The following is an 18123-nucleotide window of genomic DNA, read 5'->3' as shown; positions in this document are numbered from 1 at the left end:
TGTCCAGGTTGCAGTGAGGAAAACTGCTGAAAGAACAGGGAAGATATTTAGGGAAGAGCTCACATGTTGATATAGGCACAAGTTACTACCTTAATGGCTGACAAAAATTTTAAAAAGTTACTTTAAGTGACTTGAGAGGCACAGCAATGAATATGGGGTACTACTACAGCTGTGGCTTTTGGTTGTTGCCTGGGTTTCAGCCATTGCCAGCATTTCCTGCAGTACAAAGGTGTCAGACCCAGTACCTGAGGCGACCCTTATCTGCAAGCAGCATATGCACGTATCTTTCCAGGGAATGCTCGTTCAAAGCACAGCGCAGCCAGGCCCGCCCCCTGCCGATGTCACTCGTGATGGCCTTCAGGGAGTAGAAGCGCTGCAGCTCGTGCCTGTTCAGCACCTCCTTCACATAGTACCAGAACACTGGCTCTGCAATTGAGGATTAATAATAACAGTAATGACAACTACCCTACCAAGAAAACCACTAAGTTCATACCTGAATACATTTACAGGTAAATTTATAAAACTAACAGGTAACAATATAACTTTGAACAAAGGTGAATCATTTACTCTCCTCGTGCAACCCACCAGTTAAATAAGTTATTTATTCCCACAGAACTTGGGCTATTTAAGCACTTAGAACTTTTCACTTCATTGAAAAAGCCACACAAATTAAAGGATTTGATCTGATACTTTTACACAGAATTCACATTTAAAAGCATATTTTAGCTAGTATTTTATCCACAGGTTTATACATTCAACTGGAAACATATTATGGAAGGGAAAAGATTTCTTTAGAACTCTATGTTACTGCTGATGTGAAATGTTGGAAGGCAGGTCCAAAGGAACAGGTAGCTTCAGAATTTGCAGACATGCAAATAACAAATTCAGGTTACTTTAGAAAACAGAAGTGTTGGATTTAAACAGCAAAAATATCTTTCTCCACTATACACTTTCTGTGTGCTTTTCCCAAATATTGATAAAAACTGATCAGTATCTTAACATAGTTCTGATTAAAGAAAAGAGAAACAGGTGAAGAGAAAAATAAAGCAATCTATTCTTTGAATATAATAAAAACCAACCCAATCAATACAAACAATATAATTTTTCTTTCCAAAATCACATCCATAATTAGAAGTTAAACATATCTGACCTATATAGAACATGGCACTTAAAGAACTAAGACAACGTCAAGAATGAAAACGTTGTTTTAAAAACTGAACGCCAAAATTACACAAGCCTGATCTCTGCCAGAATTCAAAATAAATTTGGCACTATACACGATGCAACAGTAGAAAGTGCAGATTTCCTAAGAGCAACATTTCTAGAGAAACTTGGAATGCAAGTTAAACTAGACAGAAGCAACAGTCATTTTCACTGCCACTTCTACACATCAAGTGTGAAGTACCTACCAACAACCTGCAGTTTGGTGCCATGCTTCAAACTTCTTTTTGAAATTATATCACTTGACTGAACATAAGAACTAATTAAAACAAGATAGCTACAATGAGCAACCTACCTGTTTCAGTTCTGCTGGAGAAACCTGCTGCCTGTTTGATTGCTGCTGCTGTCAGTGCCAATCCCCGGCTCCTCCTCAGGCCATGCTGGAACACAGCTTCAAACTGAGCACACAAACAGGTCACTCTGCAACAGAAATTTTAATGAACTCATGTAAAAGGAACTATGAAAAAATCCTAGTGAAAATCAACTATGTATCTACAGAGCAACTTTATTGCAGATCTCTGAATAGGAAATGTAAAGTGAACCATTACCTTATAAGCAGTGAAAGATTCCCTCCTATGCAGTAATCTCATTATTTGCCAGCAGTATAATCTACTTATACCCACAGCCTCATCATAATGATTGAAAGCTGAGGCTCAGGTTACATTCAGAAGAATTGGCAATCAATTTGAGAAATCACCCTCACCTGCTAGAGGGGCTGTTAATCAAGTTATTTCAGCTTCAGATCACCTACCTTCAATGCAATGTAATTTTTTGAGCATGTCAAATATTTTGTGCCATATGTTTTATGTCATTATGATGCAAAATCTAAGCATGTAATTCTTAGACTATTTTACCTGCTATCTGAGTCTGAAGCAATTTCTTTTCTTCCTCCAAATCGTATTTGACACTGCAATAAACAGATTTTAAAACATTTTAAAAACTTTTTGTTACACTAAATAAATTCAGTTTTCTGCACTATTTCTGTACACATGAAAAAATCATATCAAAAAAAAGAAGCAGCACAAAATAGAGCATTGCAAAATACAGCCTGCATCCAAAAAGTGCTCTAGAGCATCATGTTACACTAATGGGCTGCTCTTGCAGTTCAAATAGATCCTTGCTAGCCAGAACAACACACCTGCAGCTCCCTCAGTAAACTGAAAACTGAGTGGAAATTACTACTTTTGAGTTTTAAATGTGCACCCACAAAACCAGACATTGCTCTTACCCAGCTCAGTGCTACAATCACAGAACCACTCTTTAAAAAGCATTTCACTGGCTTACTCGTGAGGAATTCTTTTGCCTCCCAAGCTCTCCCAAATTGACTCCAGTCTATGAAATTCTACTTGCTGAACTTCATATTGACACAAATATGGACATACATAAATCACGTCTTTACATGTATTTTAACCATTCACTAAAAATCTAGTGCAAAGAAAACAAACTGCTACTCTAAAATGTTAACTAAGTTAGACTTTGCAGTACACTGCAATTTAGTTCAGTCATATCAGGATTACAAGAACATATATTCCTAATATATATTGTATAGTATTATATATATTTAAAATAAATCTATTATAAATATAACCTGTCCAGAACAAGAATTTTAAATAAATACTGCATAGTAGTTCTTTGCTAGCAGACAAAAACTCAGTTGTACTATGAAAGCCACAATTTCTTCTTTGTATCCTTTTCTTCCTTTTCCTTCTCTTCATTAAAGAGAAAGCAAAGACAGTCCCTGCTAGTAGTGGCAGCTCTGAGTAAGGCACTGCAGAAATGTCTGTTGGATTTCTCACCTGTTTAACTGCATCCAGCAGCCGTTCTAGAAGAAATTGTCTCTTAGTGTCGTTGGTCTGTGAACCTGAAATCCAACAAAATCATATCATTTCAAAAGAAATTGGTTTTTAAAATGCATTTGGGCCAACACAAATGTCTTTCTTTTAGGCCCTGAAAACTTTCTTCCCAAGCCAATTATTCCACTAAATTAACTAATGTATTTTCTCTAAGTAAAATGATGCAGTATGAACTATGTTTTGAGGTTTCAAGTAGCCTTTCTCTAACAGGCAGCAATAATGTTTCAAATATCATCTTGATTCTTATTTTAGTAACATTTTGAAGATATATTTCACCAGTACCAAATACAGAATAATTATTCAAGCTGATGCACAGCTTGCCCATAGCTTCTTAGCACAACTACCAGAGTAGTACAGCATCACAGCACTAGAAAAGAATGGGAAACAAGAGTGAGACACCAGGAGTATCTTCTTACTGTCAAACCTTAGTGCAGAAAGAGCTTTAAGTCAGGTGAACAGAGAGCAACTGTTACAGTGAATCCCTTAAAATGTAACTACCAGCATAGTTCTTCTGATTAACACCTATAAAATCTATTTTGTTACTATATAAGGAACTATGCAAGACAATCTTTAACTTCTCAAGCTATTTCAACAATAACACAATACTTTGCTTTTTGGAATATCCTTTATAAACTCCCATGAATATGGTAAAATTTACTCTTTAAGATAACCTACATTGCCTCTGTAATTTCTTTATTCTCAGCTTGAGTTCAAAGCATTCATCAGAAACCTCTGTGATCTCTCTTGGGTTTAAGTCATTCTATTCTCCTTTCTCTCTCAAAGAACATACAACCAATGTACATATGGAGTGAAAGCCAATTACCCAAACTCTGCAGGAGCAAATTCCTCCCAACACTGAAAATCAAACACCACACACTAGCAAACAGAGATGACATCAAAGATATGTGCTTCCTCTTGCTATCCAACAGTGTGAGGTCCAAACCCCAGAATTTCCTCTCTTTGTAATCCCATTCAAAACAGTTTGCTTTTAAACCAGCAGGACACAACAGAATTTGTTCAGTTGAAATGATTCTACCTTTAAATATGTATACTCATATAACATATAAATATCCATTATACTGATATAATGTTTTTATATATTCATATTAATCTATATTAATAGAATTCTTATTCCTTATAGTTCCATATAGTCATTAAACAGAAGAAAACCCCCACAGTTTGCCAGAATAATGACAACAAGAGGAAAAACAAGCAAACATAGCTGCTAAGCAAGCTTCTCAATGCTTTTTTGCTGATTACAGGGCATTTTCAAGAAGTTGTGCTTCCCATTTTGAACTGTGACTCAAAGTGTGCAGACATGTGATGTGTGAGCTCTGGGGCTCTCAGGCAAGCACTCCAGTGCCCACAAACAAAGTTCAGAGCCAGTCCAGGACTGCAGGTTCAAACCCCACACCAAATGGTTTTAACTTCCAAACAGCTATGCCAGTTATGCCAGTGGGAAGATAAAGCTGAATTCATACAATCCCTACTATTCCACCTTGTGCTCCTTCAGGGATTACAGTTTATTAAACAATATTCAATGTTCCTACCACACATCCACTGCCAAAATGGACATGTATACATGCCTATGTATCCATTTGTTTTATAATAAATCACATCACCATAAAATAAGGAAAAAATCTCAACTTTCAGAGCAACCTCTCACATTCAGTAACACTGAATATACACAACTCTGCAGATTTTCTTTGTTGTTTCAAAACTCATTACTCTTAGTCTTACACTACCCACACACCTGCAAGAAGAGGCACAAGACAATATTTCTCTTTATATTAATAGCATGAGACAACATCAGAACAAATGCATGCAATGAATAATTGCATGACCAGAAAAACATCTATCAAATGAAAATATTAGTAGGTGGGCCAAGCTTGTCTTCCAAATGCAATACATGATAGTTTTTAAATTCATCTTTGTTTGGACTCTTTGCGTCTATTTGGTAACAGAAATGGTTTGCAACTAGATTCCAAACCATGACAATATAAAAATCCATAAATACAGAATACATACTGATGTTCATTATACTAATTAATGTTCTAAACCACTAAAGCATGTGAGACCAAAAAACCTCAACTTTACAAAACTGAGTGCAATGTGTATTTTCTCCTTATTTTACTTGCAAATTTTCACTATTAACAATCATGACTGCAGGAGATTACAACCAGTAATTCCTGAAGTTCAGATCACCCTCACCATCAGCAGGGCTATAAGGCCATGTAATGTCTCTGCTGAGGGCTTAGCTGAGGTTTCTCTTCAATGCACATCCTAAATTCCTTTGCTTAACAGAAATTTTACAGGTATAAGGAAAAGAATACTCACTACATCTGTTTAAAAAAAAAAAAAACTGAAAGATTAGGTTGTGTCTCTTTTCATGCTGAGGGTATATTTTTCTTTGTAACAAGTCTAGAAAATATGGTACTATTTAAATATGGCACTATTTCGTGATGGTTTTGTTTCCAGTAGGTGGAAGGTAAAAATACATTTCCACTAACTCTGTTGAAGATTTAGTTCTTCCACATTTTCATTTTCTAAACTAAGTTTTCAGGGGGAAAAAAAAAGGCATCTTTTTAGACAAGAGCACCAATTAAGTGCGATCAACTCCAGCTGACTTTAAGTCTAAGAGTGTATTACAAACTGACTAAACTACCCTTCTCTTTATTCAGAACAGCAGTAAAAACTACAGCAACACACATACAAAACACAGAATATATAAAAACACCATTACTCAGAAAAATGCTGTATTTAGACTATTGCCATAAAAAAGGAAGTTCATACTGGACTCTAAAAATAATTGTGAAAACATAAGTATAAGGTTGAAAAACTAACTTCAAGAGACTTCTCCTACCAACATCTACTCAGTCAAAAAGGGTTTAACATAGGCTCAGGTACTGCACCTGCCTCTGTGACCCTCTTCATTTTCTGTTGTTCAAGGTCATGCTTTCCTATTTTTAAAACAAACTTCTCTCCACACTCCACACAAACATCCACACCTACAGCAGCAGCAAACTGCATCTAAGTAAAGGAAAGCTGGATTTTCATCCAGTTCTTCCTAGGTAAAGCCCTCTGCAGCACCACATGCAGCATATAAGTAAAATAAATAAATCTCATATTGCTCTTATATAACTTGCAGTTATGTCCTGAATGCAACATTTCAGACTGCAATCCCTCTTGCTTGCTCTAATGCAGGTTCTGATGGCACGAGTTTAAAATAAAACAAACACAGACCTAATTTAAATGCTACTTTATACTACATTATTATGATTCTACTGCTCTACTCCCCCCACCACAAGCTGCATTTTGAAGTTTTTTGAAACTGTCATTAAACAAATGACAACATCCCCAATTCTTGACAAGCACATAAATCTTGTATCCTTGTATTATTTGCCTTTAAAGTTTAGCCTAGTCAGCACTGTAGAATAAAATATGAGTATGTAATTAGTAAGCAGCATTAGTAATATTAAGGTGAGGCTTACATCAACAGGAATTTACCTTCACATCCACTAGAAATACACTGTAGCTAAAGAAAATAAACATTAACCATAATTATAGTCACGAAGAAGTTCTTTCATCTATATTTTAGGAACTAAAGGGCTAAAACTGGGCATAGAAGTACATAGAGGCAGTGCTGTTACAGGCACTAAAAGAAGGATATGGTTAAAATTTATGAGAGGTTAACATCAGCTATCTCCCTTATCTGAAACAAGCATGATAATGATATCTCAGATATTTCTCTGTTTTGATCAGTTTGACTTATATTATTCTAGAAAAATACTGTACAGCACTGTGTAACAGTAATGTTTGTCAAAGTGCAACATTAGGGGGGTTTTTGTTACCTTGCTAATTGAAATTGTTGGAAAACCCCCACAATTCTTGGCAGGGGCTATGCATGAGTGGCTACTATGCAATTGAACCACTATTGTTAGTGTCACCCTAGGCATTACTCTATTTTAAGTAATGAAATGTTTCTTTTCTCATAAACATGTATCTCTTTGTTGTCTTAAAAAAATATTAAAGGTAACAAAAATAACTACCCGATGAAGCTTTAGGCCACAGGAGGTGTTACCTTGCCTTTTGAGTCACAGAATCCAAACAGAGCTCTCAAAGATTAGTCTCCTAGGAAGATTTAGGCTCTAATTTGCATAAATTTGCACAAGGCTATTCCCAGTTTGAATTTGAAGGTCTGAGGTTTTCCATATGAAAATGATGACTCTTACAAATTTTGTAATTAGGATTTAGTCTATATTGTGTCAAGATCTGAAACATTTGAGAAACTTTCTTTTCCCATGCTTTGAAAGATTTCACTGTTACTTGCATTTTCCACAAGCAGTTTCCCCATTTTAATCTCTTTTTTTGCCTCATCTCTCCCACAAAAATCTTCAACTTTCTTCCTACCAAAAAGGTCAGAACAAAACAGAGAAAAATACAAGTGAAGAGGTTTTATTTTTCAGTTCACTTTCAGAAATGTCTGCTCCCCACAAAACAGGTAGCATTTAGTTACTCCAGTTAACTCCTCAGTTTATTTCTCATTGCCTTTGGCAACAAAGACCACCATGCATTAGACCAGGGTGGGAGATCAATGTGTGATCCAGTCCTCAGGTGCAGAGTGCTGTCTGCAACTTCCATTGCTGATGATGGACAAACAAACCCATCAAAGTTTTTACTAAAGCACCTCCCTTCTCAAAAAGCCCCAAACAAGTCCTTGCCAATGTATTTTAATACATATTAAATAAATACCACTTATCCTTTACATCTACAAGTGTATAAGAAATTTTATGTCTATCCTAACAAATATCTCCATGCTTGCTCATTCAAGCAAATCTGCTTCCTCCAGTCCTGTAGTTTATGGGTCATAATTCTCATGCAAAGCTTCGAGTATTTCCTTGACAAACACGTCAAAAAGCTCAGGATTTAGCACACTTTTACCCTCAAGATTTAACACACCCCCGGCACCGCTCCCCTTTACCACAGAAATTACCGCATCCAGAGATATCCTCACCAGACTCAGGGGTACAGCAACAGGGCCCTTTCTCCACAAGCCGTGGTTCTCACCTCTCCCACCGACTGCATGCTCCTGAGCTCATATTTTTAATTTTTTTAAACTCCTATTTTCTCTTGGTCATTTATTTCCTCAGGAGTATTTCCTATGAGGTTTCATAGCTGAGGCAACACAGATGCCCGAGCCCAGCATCACTTGTGCTGCGAGGCTGTGAGCCAGTGTCACGCTCAAGGGCAAGACTTAGGATTTAAAACGGGGTAAAAAACCACTTCGGGGAGCCGGAACGAGGAACGGGGTGTGGAGATAAGAGACCCAAGTGTCCTGTGCCTCAGCACGGCACCAGGGAGAAGCGGAGGGGAACGAGGGCAGTGTCACTCCCGCCCGGGCCCCCCGGGCACCTCTGCCCGCGCCAGCCCCCACAGCGCCCGGCGGGCCCGGGCGGAGGGGCCAGCCCGGCCGCACTCACCGCTCATGGTGCCCGCGGGGCTCCGTCCGCCGGAGCCGCCGCTCTCCCGCACAGCCACGGCCGGGCCGGCAGCCACCGCCCGCCCCGGAACCCGCCCGGCGCCCCGGAAGGTAAACACGGCCCCGGGAGCGCCGCGGAGCGCGTCCGATCCGGGGCTCCTCAGCGCGGCCCCGCGCCCTCAGCGCGCCCCGGCCCCGGAGCCGCCCGGCCCCAGGCGGGCAGAGCCGTCCTGAGGGGCAGGAACGCGGCACCGCCAAAGGAACGGTGAGAAAAGTGGAGATAACCCCGCAAGTGCTGTGCGGGGTGGAAGCTCGGAAAGGCTTGTTAAATAAAACCAAAAAGATGATAATAACAAATTTCTTAAGTCTCTAGGCCTATTTGAGAGGTGTTGGCCCTGTGTGGCCAAAACCACACAGAGCGCCTAACTCCCAACTCACCCCAAACCTTGTGTCAGTCTCCTAATGTTGCTGTAACCGATCATTTGTAGATTTCAAGCAATGAAATACTTCAATTCCTCATTCATGCAGGAACCTGAAGTAGAATGTTAGCTACAAATAAAGATGATTGTTGTTGTGGTTGTTGCACTTTTCCAGGAATAAAATTGTGGCCTAATATTGGGAAAGTAACATTAATGCTTGCAAAGCAAGGTGACAGAAATATATTCCTAATTTTAGGCCACAGAGTGGTCTAGTACGACTAATCACCCATCCTTGTAAATGTAACAAGGGTAAGTAAAAAAAATGAATGAAAGAGAAATAAATCTCAGTCTGAAAACACTTGGCTCTGAAAGGAAAGCCTGCAGGAAATACATGGGATTGCAGGGGTTGCAGTGAAGGCCAGGAGCTGGACATCAGTGACCCTTGTGGGTTCCTTCTGACTCAGGACATTCTGTGATTCTGTGATCTGTGCTCCCCAGCACCACCAGCATCCCTTAGGGTGACCCAGGGACATCTTCTGAACCCAGGGGCCTCCATACTCTACAGGGTATCCATCTTTAGAACATTCCTATTTCAAGTGCTGAAATTACTCAAGAGTTGGGATGTACTGTAGGTCTTCATTTCTGCCTATTGGAAGAGTCCTGTGTAACATCAAGTAGTTTTTGGCACAAGATCTGAGTCTAACATGAACATACATATTTGCAAACTTATTTATTTTGTATATATGTGCTGTAAGTAGGTATAATCTCTAAAGGCAGAAAAAGCTGTCCTATGTAAGGACTTTCTGAAATTAAAAATTCCAATAACTAGTTGAGTGTCTGAGGTTACTGTAGAAATACTTGACTAATGAAATACTAGAATTAGAAATAATGGCAATATTAATGCAAGCACAATGGGAGATCTCCAAGGATGATGCAAGTATTCTTCATTCTCCACTGACTGCAAGTATTAAGGTTTACAGCTATACTGGAATAACTCATTTATTATTACTCAGTACAAATACATTTCTCTCCCAGTCATCCAACACCCAGAACATAGTTGCAATAATCAAAAGATTTGGTAGTAACTAGAACAGTAGCTCGTTCTTCAGTAGCTGGTAATGGAAATGAAGTTTCACAGCCAGTCTGAGGTTTCACCAAGCCACAGTCACTGCAAGTGCATTCTTCCACTGAATACATTAATGTTTCACTTGGAGGTGTGTGTCTGATTTCTTCTGTGTTCACACTGCTTTCAGTATTAGCCTTGAGAATGTTGTTTGGCTCCACAGAGGAGTCTGTAATATACAGAAGTTAATTTAGTACATACATCATGCTATACTGAACAAAGAGCTGTTAAATGTCCAGATTTCATTATGGTCCGACTATGTTCCAACCTCAGTGAAATTTTTAGATATAGTGAAAGTTTTAAGATGTACATATAATAATCTTTTGTTCTATGACAACACAACCTTCTACTTCAGAATAAACATTGAAATAATTCAACACATTTTCTAATCAGTTATTATTTATTGTCTGAAAACTCACAAATACAGTATTTGCAAAATGGAAAAAACCTTTTTTCACCTTCACAAAATGTACCACATATGCTTCTCACAGACTACAATATTAAATAAAATTATTTAAAGTCTTATAAAATGAAAAGCTAATATTGAATGTGTATCCTCTGCCTGGGAACACTTCCTTTTGCATTCAGTGAGGGTGAAACCCTTATGAAGTTTTTTGCTTTTAAGTTTTCATAAATGATTTCTCAAACAGCAGTAAGGTAGGTATGAATATACAACACAATCCTCACAAGATCCAGAGCCAACAAAGAGAAATTGCTGCTTTTGCAAGTCAACATCTGGATATTTATTCCCTAATAACTATGAGAATTTCGTGGAGACTGTTTGAGGAATACCAAACAATCCAACAAAGACCAAACAACCCAACAAAGACAGTCCTGAGAATCTGGAATATATACAATGGTTTTACATGTTAAGAGTAGCTAAAATGTACAATGATCTAAAATTATTTGATTAAGAATGTATTCACCTGTGTTTTGCAGTTTTTGTTGCTTTAGGTGCTTCCATTTAAACAAGACCATTAAGGTAAACAGAGTGAGTATTAAAATCAACCCTGTGCCCAAACAAATCCAAAGGATTCCGCTCGAATCGGTACCTTGTGAAACAAAAGAGATGCATTACATTAATCATAAACAACAACTCATGTGCAGTAAACATGTCCAACACATCAAACCTGAGTGTAAAACACAAGATGAAGATGCCCAGCACAGGCACAGAGGATTGCAGAAGTTTACTTACTCTTCTCACAGTAGTTTTCACAGGAGGGCGGGGGTGCGCTGGAACACCGCAGGTGACAAGGAGTACAAGAGAGCAGCAAATTATCAAAGTATTCATTTTTGGGGCACTGTGCCATCAGGAGCAGTAATTATGGAACTACAAAGCCACAGAAATTGTAAAAGAGTGAGGATCATCTACAGAAGGCTTCTGAGTTCTCAGTTTGAGCAACTCTAAGAACAGCTAGCAGTAATAATGGACTTCCATCACAGCTCCGCTACATGGGATCATGTTACAGAAAAAGGATTTAACTCTGAGGTCCCCAAGGAATGACTGTTCCTTTTTTGGCAATTCACAATCTTAGAAAAACTGAGCAGCTGCACCAAGATAGTTTTCAATGTAAATTTTGTCTGAAACAGAAAATGGTTATTTATAGAAGATGTTTCTAGAGCAGGTGCTAAGTACTACAAACTGTAGAGGAGAAAGATCTCCAAGCAGGAGCTCATAATAATTGTTCTTGTCTCTAAAATGGGGGGTTTTTTTCATGGTGATTGCTTCTCAATTCTGAATTAGCCTCATTTATCACCTAATAGGACTTGATTGGCATTTTTGCTTACTTCATTTTGGGGGTTTTAGCTTTTTTTTTTTTTTTGCTTATAACCACATTTCTATGCAAATTTAATATTATTACATTCTAATCATGAAAGAAGTGCTATATTAATATTTTACAATTTTGATTCAAAACATCATCTGCATTTTTCACTTCTTTTTCCATAATACAGAACTGTCCTTGGGCTAAAACTGGAGTACCCAACACAGAAAAGTAAGTTTATAGGACATCTTCTTCCCAGCCAGGTAGAGGTATATACAGTGAATATAACATTTGTGAAAATGCATTTGGTCTCCTCACAGAAAAAATAAAAATCTTGTACTACAATCTGTCACAATGAAAGTAGCTTACACAGCTAACTTGTATCTTGATATTTTATTCTAAGAGAATTTATTTTAAATACAAAGTTAACTAATTTCTAGCAATTAGCAGTGTTAGAAATTAGTTAATTTCTAGCAAGTAGCAATAACTGCCTCTATCCAGTATCACTGCCACAGACAGATCAGAATTACAGGCTCTCTTTCTTTATCATATTTAAGTTAATTGCCTTTTTCACTACAGAAATATAAAAGGAAAACATTGTATAAGGAGCTGTAATTTCAAACCACATTACTATGAGACTCATTTTCCCACAAAATGCACCATGTGGAAATACACAAACTGTTTTTAGTGGAGCAGTCTAACAGATCTGTATTCTGGTCTCTGGCAGATGGAAATGCTTATTGTGGCTTCTGCACTTGTTTCCATGGGCCAGGTGCACAGCTCAAGGCTTTCTATCACAGGCTTTTCTCCCTCTTCAAGATTAGTGGATAAACAGGAATTGATGAACTCTGATTTAGGTGTGACAGAAGAAAATAAGGGTAGAGACTGGGTTATGCCAGAACTTTCTCTAGGAAGTCAGTGCTGGTGCTGAAGTCATAAAACTGGTTCTGCCTTGCTCCATACAATCACACTGTGGGGGAAGAAACCTCAGTTATGGCTGCAATATCATCCTTGGTTCTGATGAAGCACCATTTGGTACTTTATGCACAGAGTAATTTCAGGTTTTGCTTTTAAGATGCTGTTTAGCCTTTTCAGCCATGGAGAGGACGATCACATTCTCATCAGTGATCTCAAGAAAGCAGATACTCATGAAACCTCTTCATGATACTCATGAAACCACTTCATGATACTCATGACACCACTTCATGGTACCCACAGGTACAGTAAGTGATTTTCAGGACAGACACGCTGATCCAACTCTTTAAGCTTTTATCTACTGACTTCTGTGAAAGATGCCAGCCTTTGCTGCACTCCTGGGTTGCTGTTTCAGGGATGCAACACCTTGCATTTGTCTGTTGGACTTTGTAATGCACTCCTGCTCCACGTGTTGCTGTGATGTATCCTACAACTGATATCTGCTCAATATGATATTGGTACTATTCATAAAAACTGTAAAGGGACTTTGCAAGAGAAATGTTGATCTAAAAGCAAGGAAAGAAATAACAAAATGAGCCTGTGTCTGGAGGTCACCAAAGATATGGTTAGATTATATACAGATAAGCTGATTAAATGTCTTAGTGTTAGTGAAAGGGATAGTCCTGCTCTTCACTCTGTATACTCTGAAACGTGAGGAAAGGCTGGAGGGTTTACCTGACCACATGGCAAACAGCTTGAAATTCATTAATCCAGCCAGTTCATGGAGTTTTACATCCTAGGCCCTGGAAAAAAGGCCAGAAACAACACAGAAAAAGAATATATATATATAAACAGCTGATCACCTACTGGCAACATGCAACTAAGTCCACCAGAGAAATCCACATTTGGTGAACTAATGCACCAATGTCTTTATTTGAAAAGTCCTGTCAAACTCTAAGTACAAATACAAACTCTAAGTAGAAATTCATTTATGCCTAATTATTTGAGATTGTATATATAGGATAATAAGATATTGTGGCAGAAATGCTTTCTCTCCCAGTTGGCCAGAAATTTTTCCTATATGCCTGGTTAGAGTTCAAACATATTTCTTGTAAGACACAAAGTAAACACAAAGTAGTCTCATGTTTTCAGTCAAACTCTAGGAAACTTCCCCCCAAGTAAAAGGCACAGTACAGCTCATTTCATCAGAGCTCTGGAGAATGATGCTGTCTCTTACAGCAATAATTCTCCCTCTACAGTTGGACCGCTATTTCCCAAAGCTTACAGCCTCTAAGGATAAACTAATTTTTTTGACAGTTGTGCCCCAAACCCCAAATCCTTGCTAATTAAGCAATACATTTTTCACACATTGGAAACTGGGGAGCAATGACAGTAAAGGGTCTCTACTGTGTCATTCCTTTAAGCTGCCACCACTCAAGTCCCAGCCTTTTCCCCTTAGCTGTACACAGTGCCAGTGATGTATGCAATGACAAAACACAGGCAACAAATGGTTCAAAAAACTGTGAGGAATTATGGTTGTCACGGCCTGCTGCCCTTGGTCCCTGCACATGCTAACATTCAGAAGTTCCTCTCCTCAAGGGCATAAAGCAAGCATGTAATCAATTGATCTTGATAAGCAATAGATCCCACTGACAGATCCCACTACACATCTAAAGCACACATTATTTCAAAATCTATGTCCAGGAGTAAGAAAGACATTTTCTACCTTAACAGGGTTTTTGTGCAACCTTCAGTTTTGAGTAATTTTGATAGCAAGGAGCTAATATTAAAAAAAAAAAAAAAAAAAAAAAAAAAAAAAAAAAACACAAAAACAAAAAACCAAACAAACAACCCTTTAAGCACTTTTTTGGGAGAAGTGTACTTTAATATGAGATGCTTTATACCTGAATTGAGAAGCTGTTTATAAAGTAAAGTATTGGATTCAGCCAACAAATGAAACAAAAACCAGAAGCATTAAGAATAAATTCATTAAGTGACATTAAGGTTATTGTTACTTAGAAACTGTAGTTATGTTATGTTAATAATTGTTCCACTGCCTTGTACAATACACATTAAGTCCTCTAAGCAGAACACCAATTTGTTTTATGTAGACTATGCAAACACACATAAAAATGTAAAAATGAGATGATGGTATGGAATGACGGTTCTCCTACAGTGATATTTACCTTTAGAGAATAATAAATATATGCCTTACTTACCAGTAAAGTTACATTTCAGCTCTTGTTCAGTTATGGGACTTAGAGAGCTTGCACTGTCTTTCCAAACAATTACATGTTGATGCTAATAAATGCTCTCTTCTTTTAATTTGATTTTCCTTCAAAAGGATGGCAGAAATTAGCAGAGTTGGACAAAATAAGAAAGGATTTATCAACTACAATAATCATTTAACCATAAATCTCAAAGTATCGCCAGGGAAGTATTTCTGTAGTTCTATTACTGAAATTCAAAAACTCCCCAAGACATCCTCTAAGAATAATTCAGACAAGTTAAGTTGGCCTGCTGGAGTTGGCATCCTTACAGAGAGCAATGGGAAAAAATGCAAGAAGAGAAGTATCAACTGCAGAAACAACAGGAAGAAAAAAGAGAAAAGGAAAACCAATTCTCAGATTTGTTTCTAAAATGTTTCTGTCTGACTCAGGAGTGACATCTGGGGACAATTTATAAAGACCAGTATAAATTATATTTTCTGATTGTTGTTTAGAAGAATGGTTTTAGTACTGACAGTTCTAGTAGGTTATCAAATTGCTGAACAGGATTTCAAAAAATCAAATCACTTTTACTAGTGAAGAGAGTATAGGTGAAGGGAGCCCAGCACAGCAGGAGCTTTGGAGCTGAAATTCCCATTGCAGTTGTACAGACATACACAAATTCCCATTGCAGTTGTACACAGACATACACAAATTCTCACTGGAGCTGTACACAGACATACACAAATGTTTCAGCAGGACACCTCCAGTTCCATGTTGCTCTGGCAGAAATGGGCACACCAAGCACTGAACATCCAGCCAGAGCATTTCCTGCCATGAACCCAAACTTGACTGTTAGTTTTGTTAAACATCTGAAGAAGCTCAAGAGTTCCAGAAATCCTTGTCAGTTCTTATTTGTGACATTTAAATTGATATTACGTGACTGAAATCAGTCAAGAAAAAATTTATCTTTCACTATTTAATTTGAAAAAAGCTATTGTGTCTAAGCCAATATAATAAAATGAGAACTTTGGATGGAAAATCAAAGTAAGTAATATCATCCTGTCAATGATTAAAGATTGAAATTCATCTTTCACAGAACAATAACTTGAGATCTGTTTACCACACATAACTTAAACAACAAAGTTTTGTTCTGGCATTGCTTCAGGGTTTCTCTGTTGAAGCTTGTGCCAATTTTTTGCCTGACTGTACTTCAGAAATTCTGCTGGCACAATTACATAGCACTTACGAAGAGAAAGAGGGTTTTCTGCTAGGACTATAACATTCCCTTCACAAACAGCATTAGCTAGGCTGACAAAGGAATTCTGGTTGTATAGTTGCTTCTACATTGATGGCTTTGTGCTGGCACAGCTCTTTTTTTCCCACTCACTAAGGCCACTGACCTACACTGTCAAATCTTACATTACAGGCTTGTTCTGATCCTCTCCAATTCTCTAAAGCTATTTACAGAATAAATCCCCAAAAAAAGTCTTATAAATCACCTCACCTCAACAGTCCTAAAAATCTGTAAGACCAATGTACATACCAAAAAACATCAGTTTTTCTTCTCAAAAGTTATTACACTTCAAGGAACAGCAGTCTTATAGACAGTCATCTCCTAAAACAGTGTTAAACTTTCTGAAACAGTTCTTTTCAGAAATCCATCTTTGTGATGTGCATGCTTTGACTGTATGGCTGGGAGGAGATAAGCTGTTCTAGGAATGGGGTACACACTGCTAGTAAATAAAAGAATGGAGCTATTAAAGGGTTCATCATGTTCATTAACTTTTACAAGCTGCACAGAACAATGCTGCTCTTAGACAAAATATTGTTTAATGTCATTTGCACACAGAGCAAAAACAAGAACAATGTGGATTTTGCCTGTTTGGTTCAGCACATTTTAATTAGACCACAGCTTTGAAAAGAGTGATGTTGCTGGTGCTACAATGAGTATTTCCAAAATGGATTAAAGAGCAAAACAACAGAAGAGAAAATGTTCGTTTAAAATAGTGATTAAAATAACAATAGTATAAACACAGTCAATTAAATCACAGACAGCTTCTGTGTCCCCCACTGTGTTCAAAGCTGACTTAGCTAGGAACCAGCTCATGGAACAGAGGAAGTGCACAGCCCAGGAAAGCAGTCCTAATAGCCTGCAAACCCTTGGGACAAAGAAGACACCATTTCATTTTTCTGACATCCCACATGTGCCAGAATAGTTATGTAACCACTAAGGACAATGCATAAAAAAGGAATTGTGCAAGCAAGTTTGGATTAAGCCAATGCTTGTTAGAATGCCAGTGACATTTTTGTGTTGGTACAACAGTTTTTACAAAATGCAAATATAATTTATTTCTTCACGTAAACACATTTTGTGTTAGAAAAATAATTTCTTATGTGCTGCTATTTTAGTGATTTTGCAGGTGGACAAAATAAACTGAAAATCATCAGCAGTATAATGCCAACAGGAGTACTGGAGTTACAACAAAAATAAATGTGCAGGAACAATTATGAATTATGTGAAGTGTTCGGCATACACTAAAGTCTAACATAAATATTTGTTCTGGTAATTTTAGCCAAATTCTCTAGCTATTCAGAGATTTGAGTAATGTACATTCATTTTTTTTCAAATTCTCATGTACAGCATCACAGCATCAATGTGTGCTCTCTCTCAAGACAGGAGGGAAATTGTAATTGATTCAGCCACCACTACTCCAGAATAATTCCCCATGCAAATTGCTGTCTCTGGAATAAGAATACTGGCACAGAACACTTTTAGAGTAATTAAGCTTATTTAGAAACAAGCTCACTATTTCATTCTCACAATTCCATAATGAAGTAATTATTTTCTGCAACAATGTTAACATGTTAACTAGCCATAGAAGAGCAGCTTTAAAAATCCCATGATGCTGTTATTCTTCCTTCATAACAATAATGCCATTCTGCTTTAGTCATTTCTGAAACTAAAATCTTAAGGGATCTCTAATGGACAACATGCTCCCTCAACTGGAATTCCAGAGAATTAGAAAGTTGAAGAGAAAGCACATGAAAATCCCACATGGAACCAGTTCTCTATTTCCCCCTCCCTTGAGACAGACAGCGTGTAAAACTGTCCATATAAAACTTAAGTGTTACAAAACTCT

At 37.7% G+C, this 18123-nt stretch overlaps 2 protein-coding genes across 3 annotated transcripts in view; both read right to left on the bottom strand.

The window, feature by feature from the left end:
* Positions 1–8645, bottom strand: part of SNX29 (sorting nexin 29) — a 97722-nt gene extending 89077 nt beyond the window's left edge. Inside the window, exons 1-5 of the mRNA XM_059484414.1 lie at positions 8555–8645; positions 3018–3082; positions 2076–2128; positions 1517–1641; positions 246–426 (exon numbers count right to left, since the gene is read on the bottom strand). Of these exons, the coding sequence (XP_059340397.1) occupies positions 246–426; positions 1517–1641; positions 2076–2128; positions 3018–3082; positions 8555–8561 (431 nt within the window). The 5' untranslated portion in view covers positions 8562–8645. The remainder of the gene's footprint in view (positions 1–245; positions 427–1516; positions 1642–2075; positions 2129–3017; positions 3083–8554) is intronic.
* Positions 8646–9685: 1040 nt separating this feature from the next.
* TNFRSF17 (TNF receptor superfamily member 17) lies at positions 9686–13558 on the bottom strand. Of its 2 annotated transcripts, none has more exons than XM_059484647.1 (3): positions 13509–13558; positions 11022–11147; positions 9686–10264 (listed from the first exon to the last, which is right to left on the bottom strand). In XM_059484647.1, exons 1-3 carry the CDS (start codon positions 13537–13539, stop codon positions 10008–10010), a joined length of 414 nt encoding a protein of 137 aa, XP_059340630.1. In that variant the 5' UTR covers positions 13540–13558; the 3' UTR covers positions 9686–10007. The 2 variants fall into 2 exon arrangements, with proteins under 2 accessions (XP_059340630.1, XP_059340628.1); XM_059484645.1 differs by lacking the exon at positions 13509–13558 and adding an exon at positions 11291–11578.
* Positions 13559–18123: the final 4565 nt, after the last annotated feature.

This window comes from Ammospiza nelsoni, chromosome 17, assembly GCF_027579445.1.
Source record: "Ammospiza nelsoni isolate bAmmNel1 chromosome 17, bAmmNel1.pri, whole genome shotgun sequence".
In the NCBI taxonomy this organism is placed as follows: domain Eukaryota; kingdom Metazoa; phylum Chordata; class Aves; order Passeriformes; family Passerellidae; genus Ammospiza; species Ammospiza nelsoni.
This window is presented reverse-complemented; position numbering and strand designations above follow the sequence as displayed.

Coding starts and splice junctions, on each gene's coding strand:
- TNFRSF17 (XM_059484645.1), bottom strand. CDS start 11,405: ATGGCACAGTGCCCCAAAAATGAATACTTTGATAATTTGCTGCTCTCT. Junction 11,148..11,290: donor TGAAAACTACTGTGAGAAGA/GTAAGTAAACTT, acceptor TTGTTTCACAAG/GTACCGATTCGAGCGGAATC. Junction 10,265..11,021: donor ACAAAAACTGCAAAACACAG/GTGAATACATTC, acceptor TGTATATTACAG/ACTCCTCTGTGGAGCCAAAC.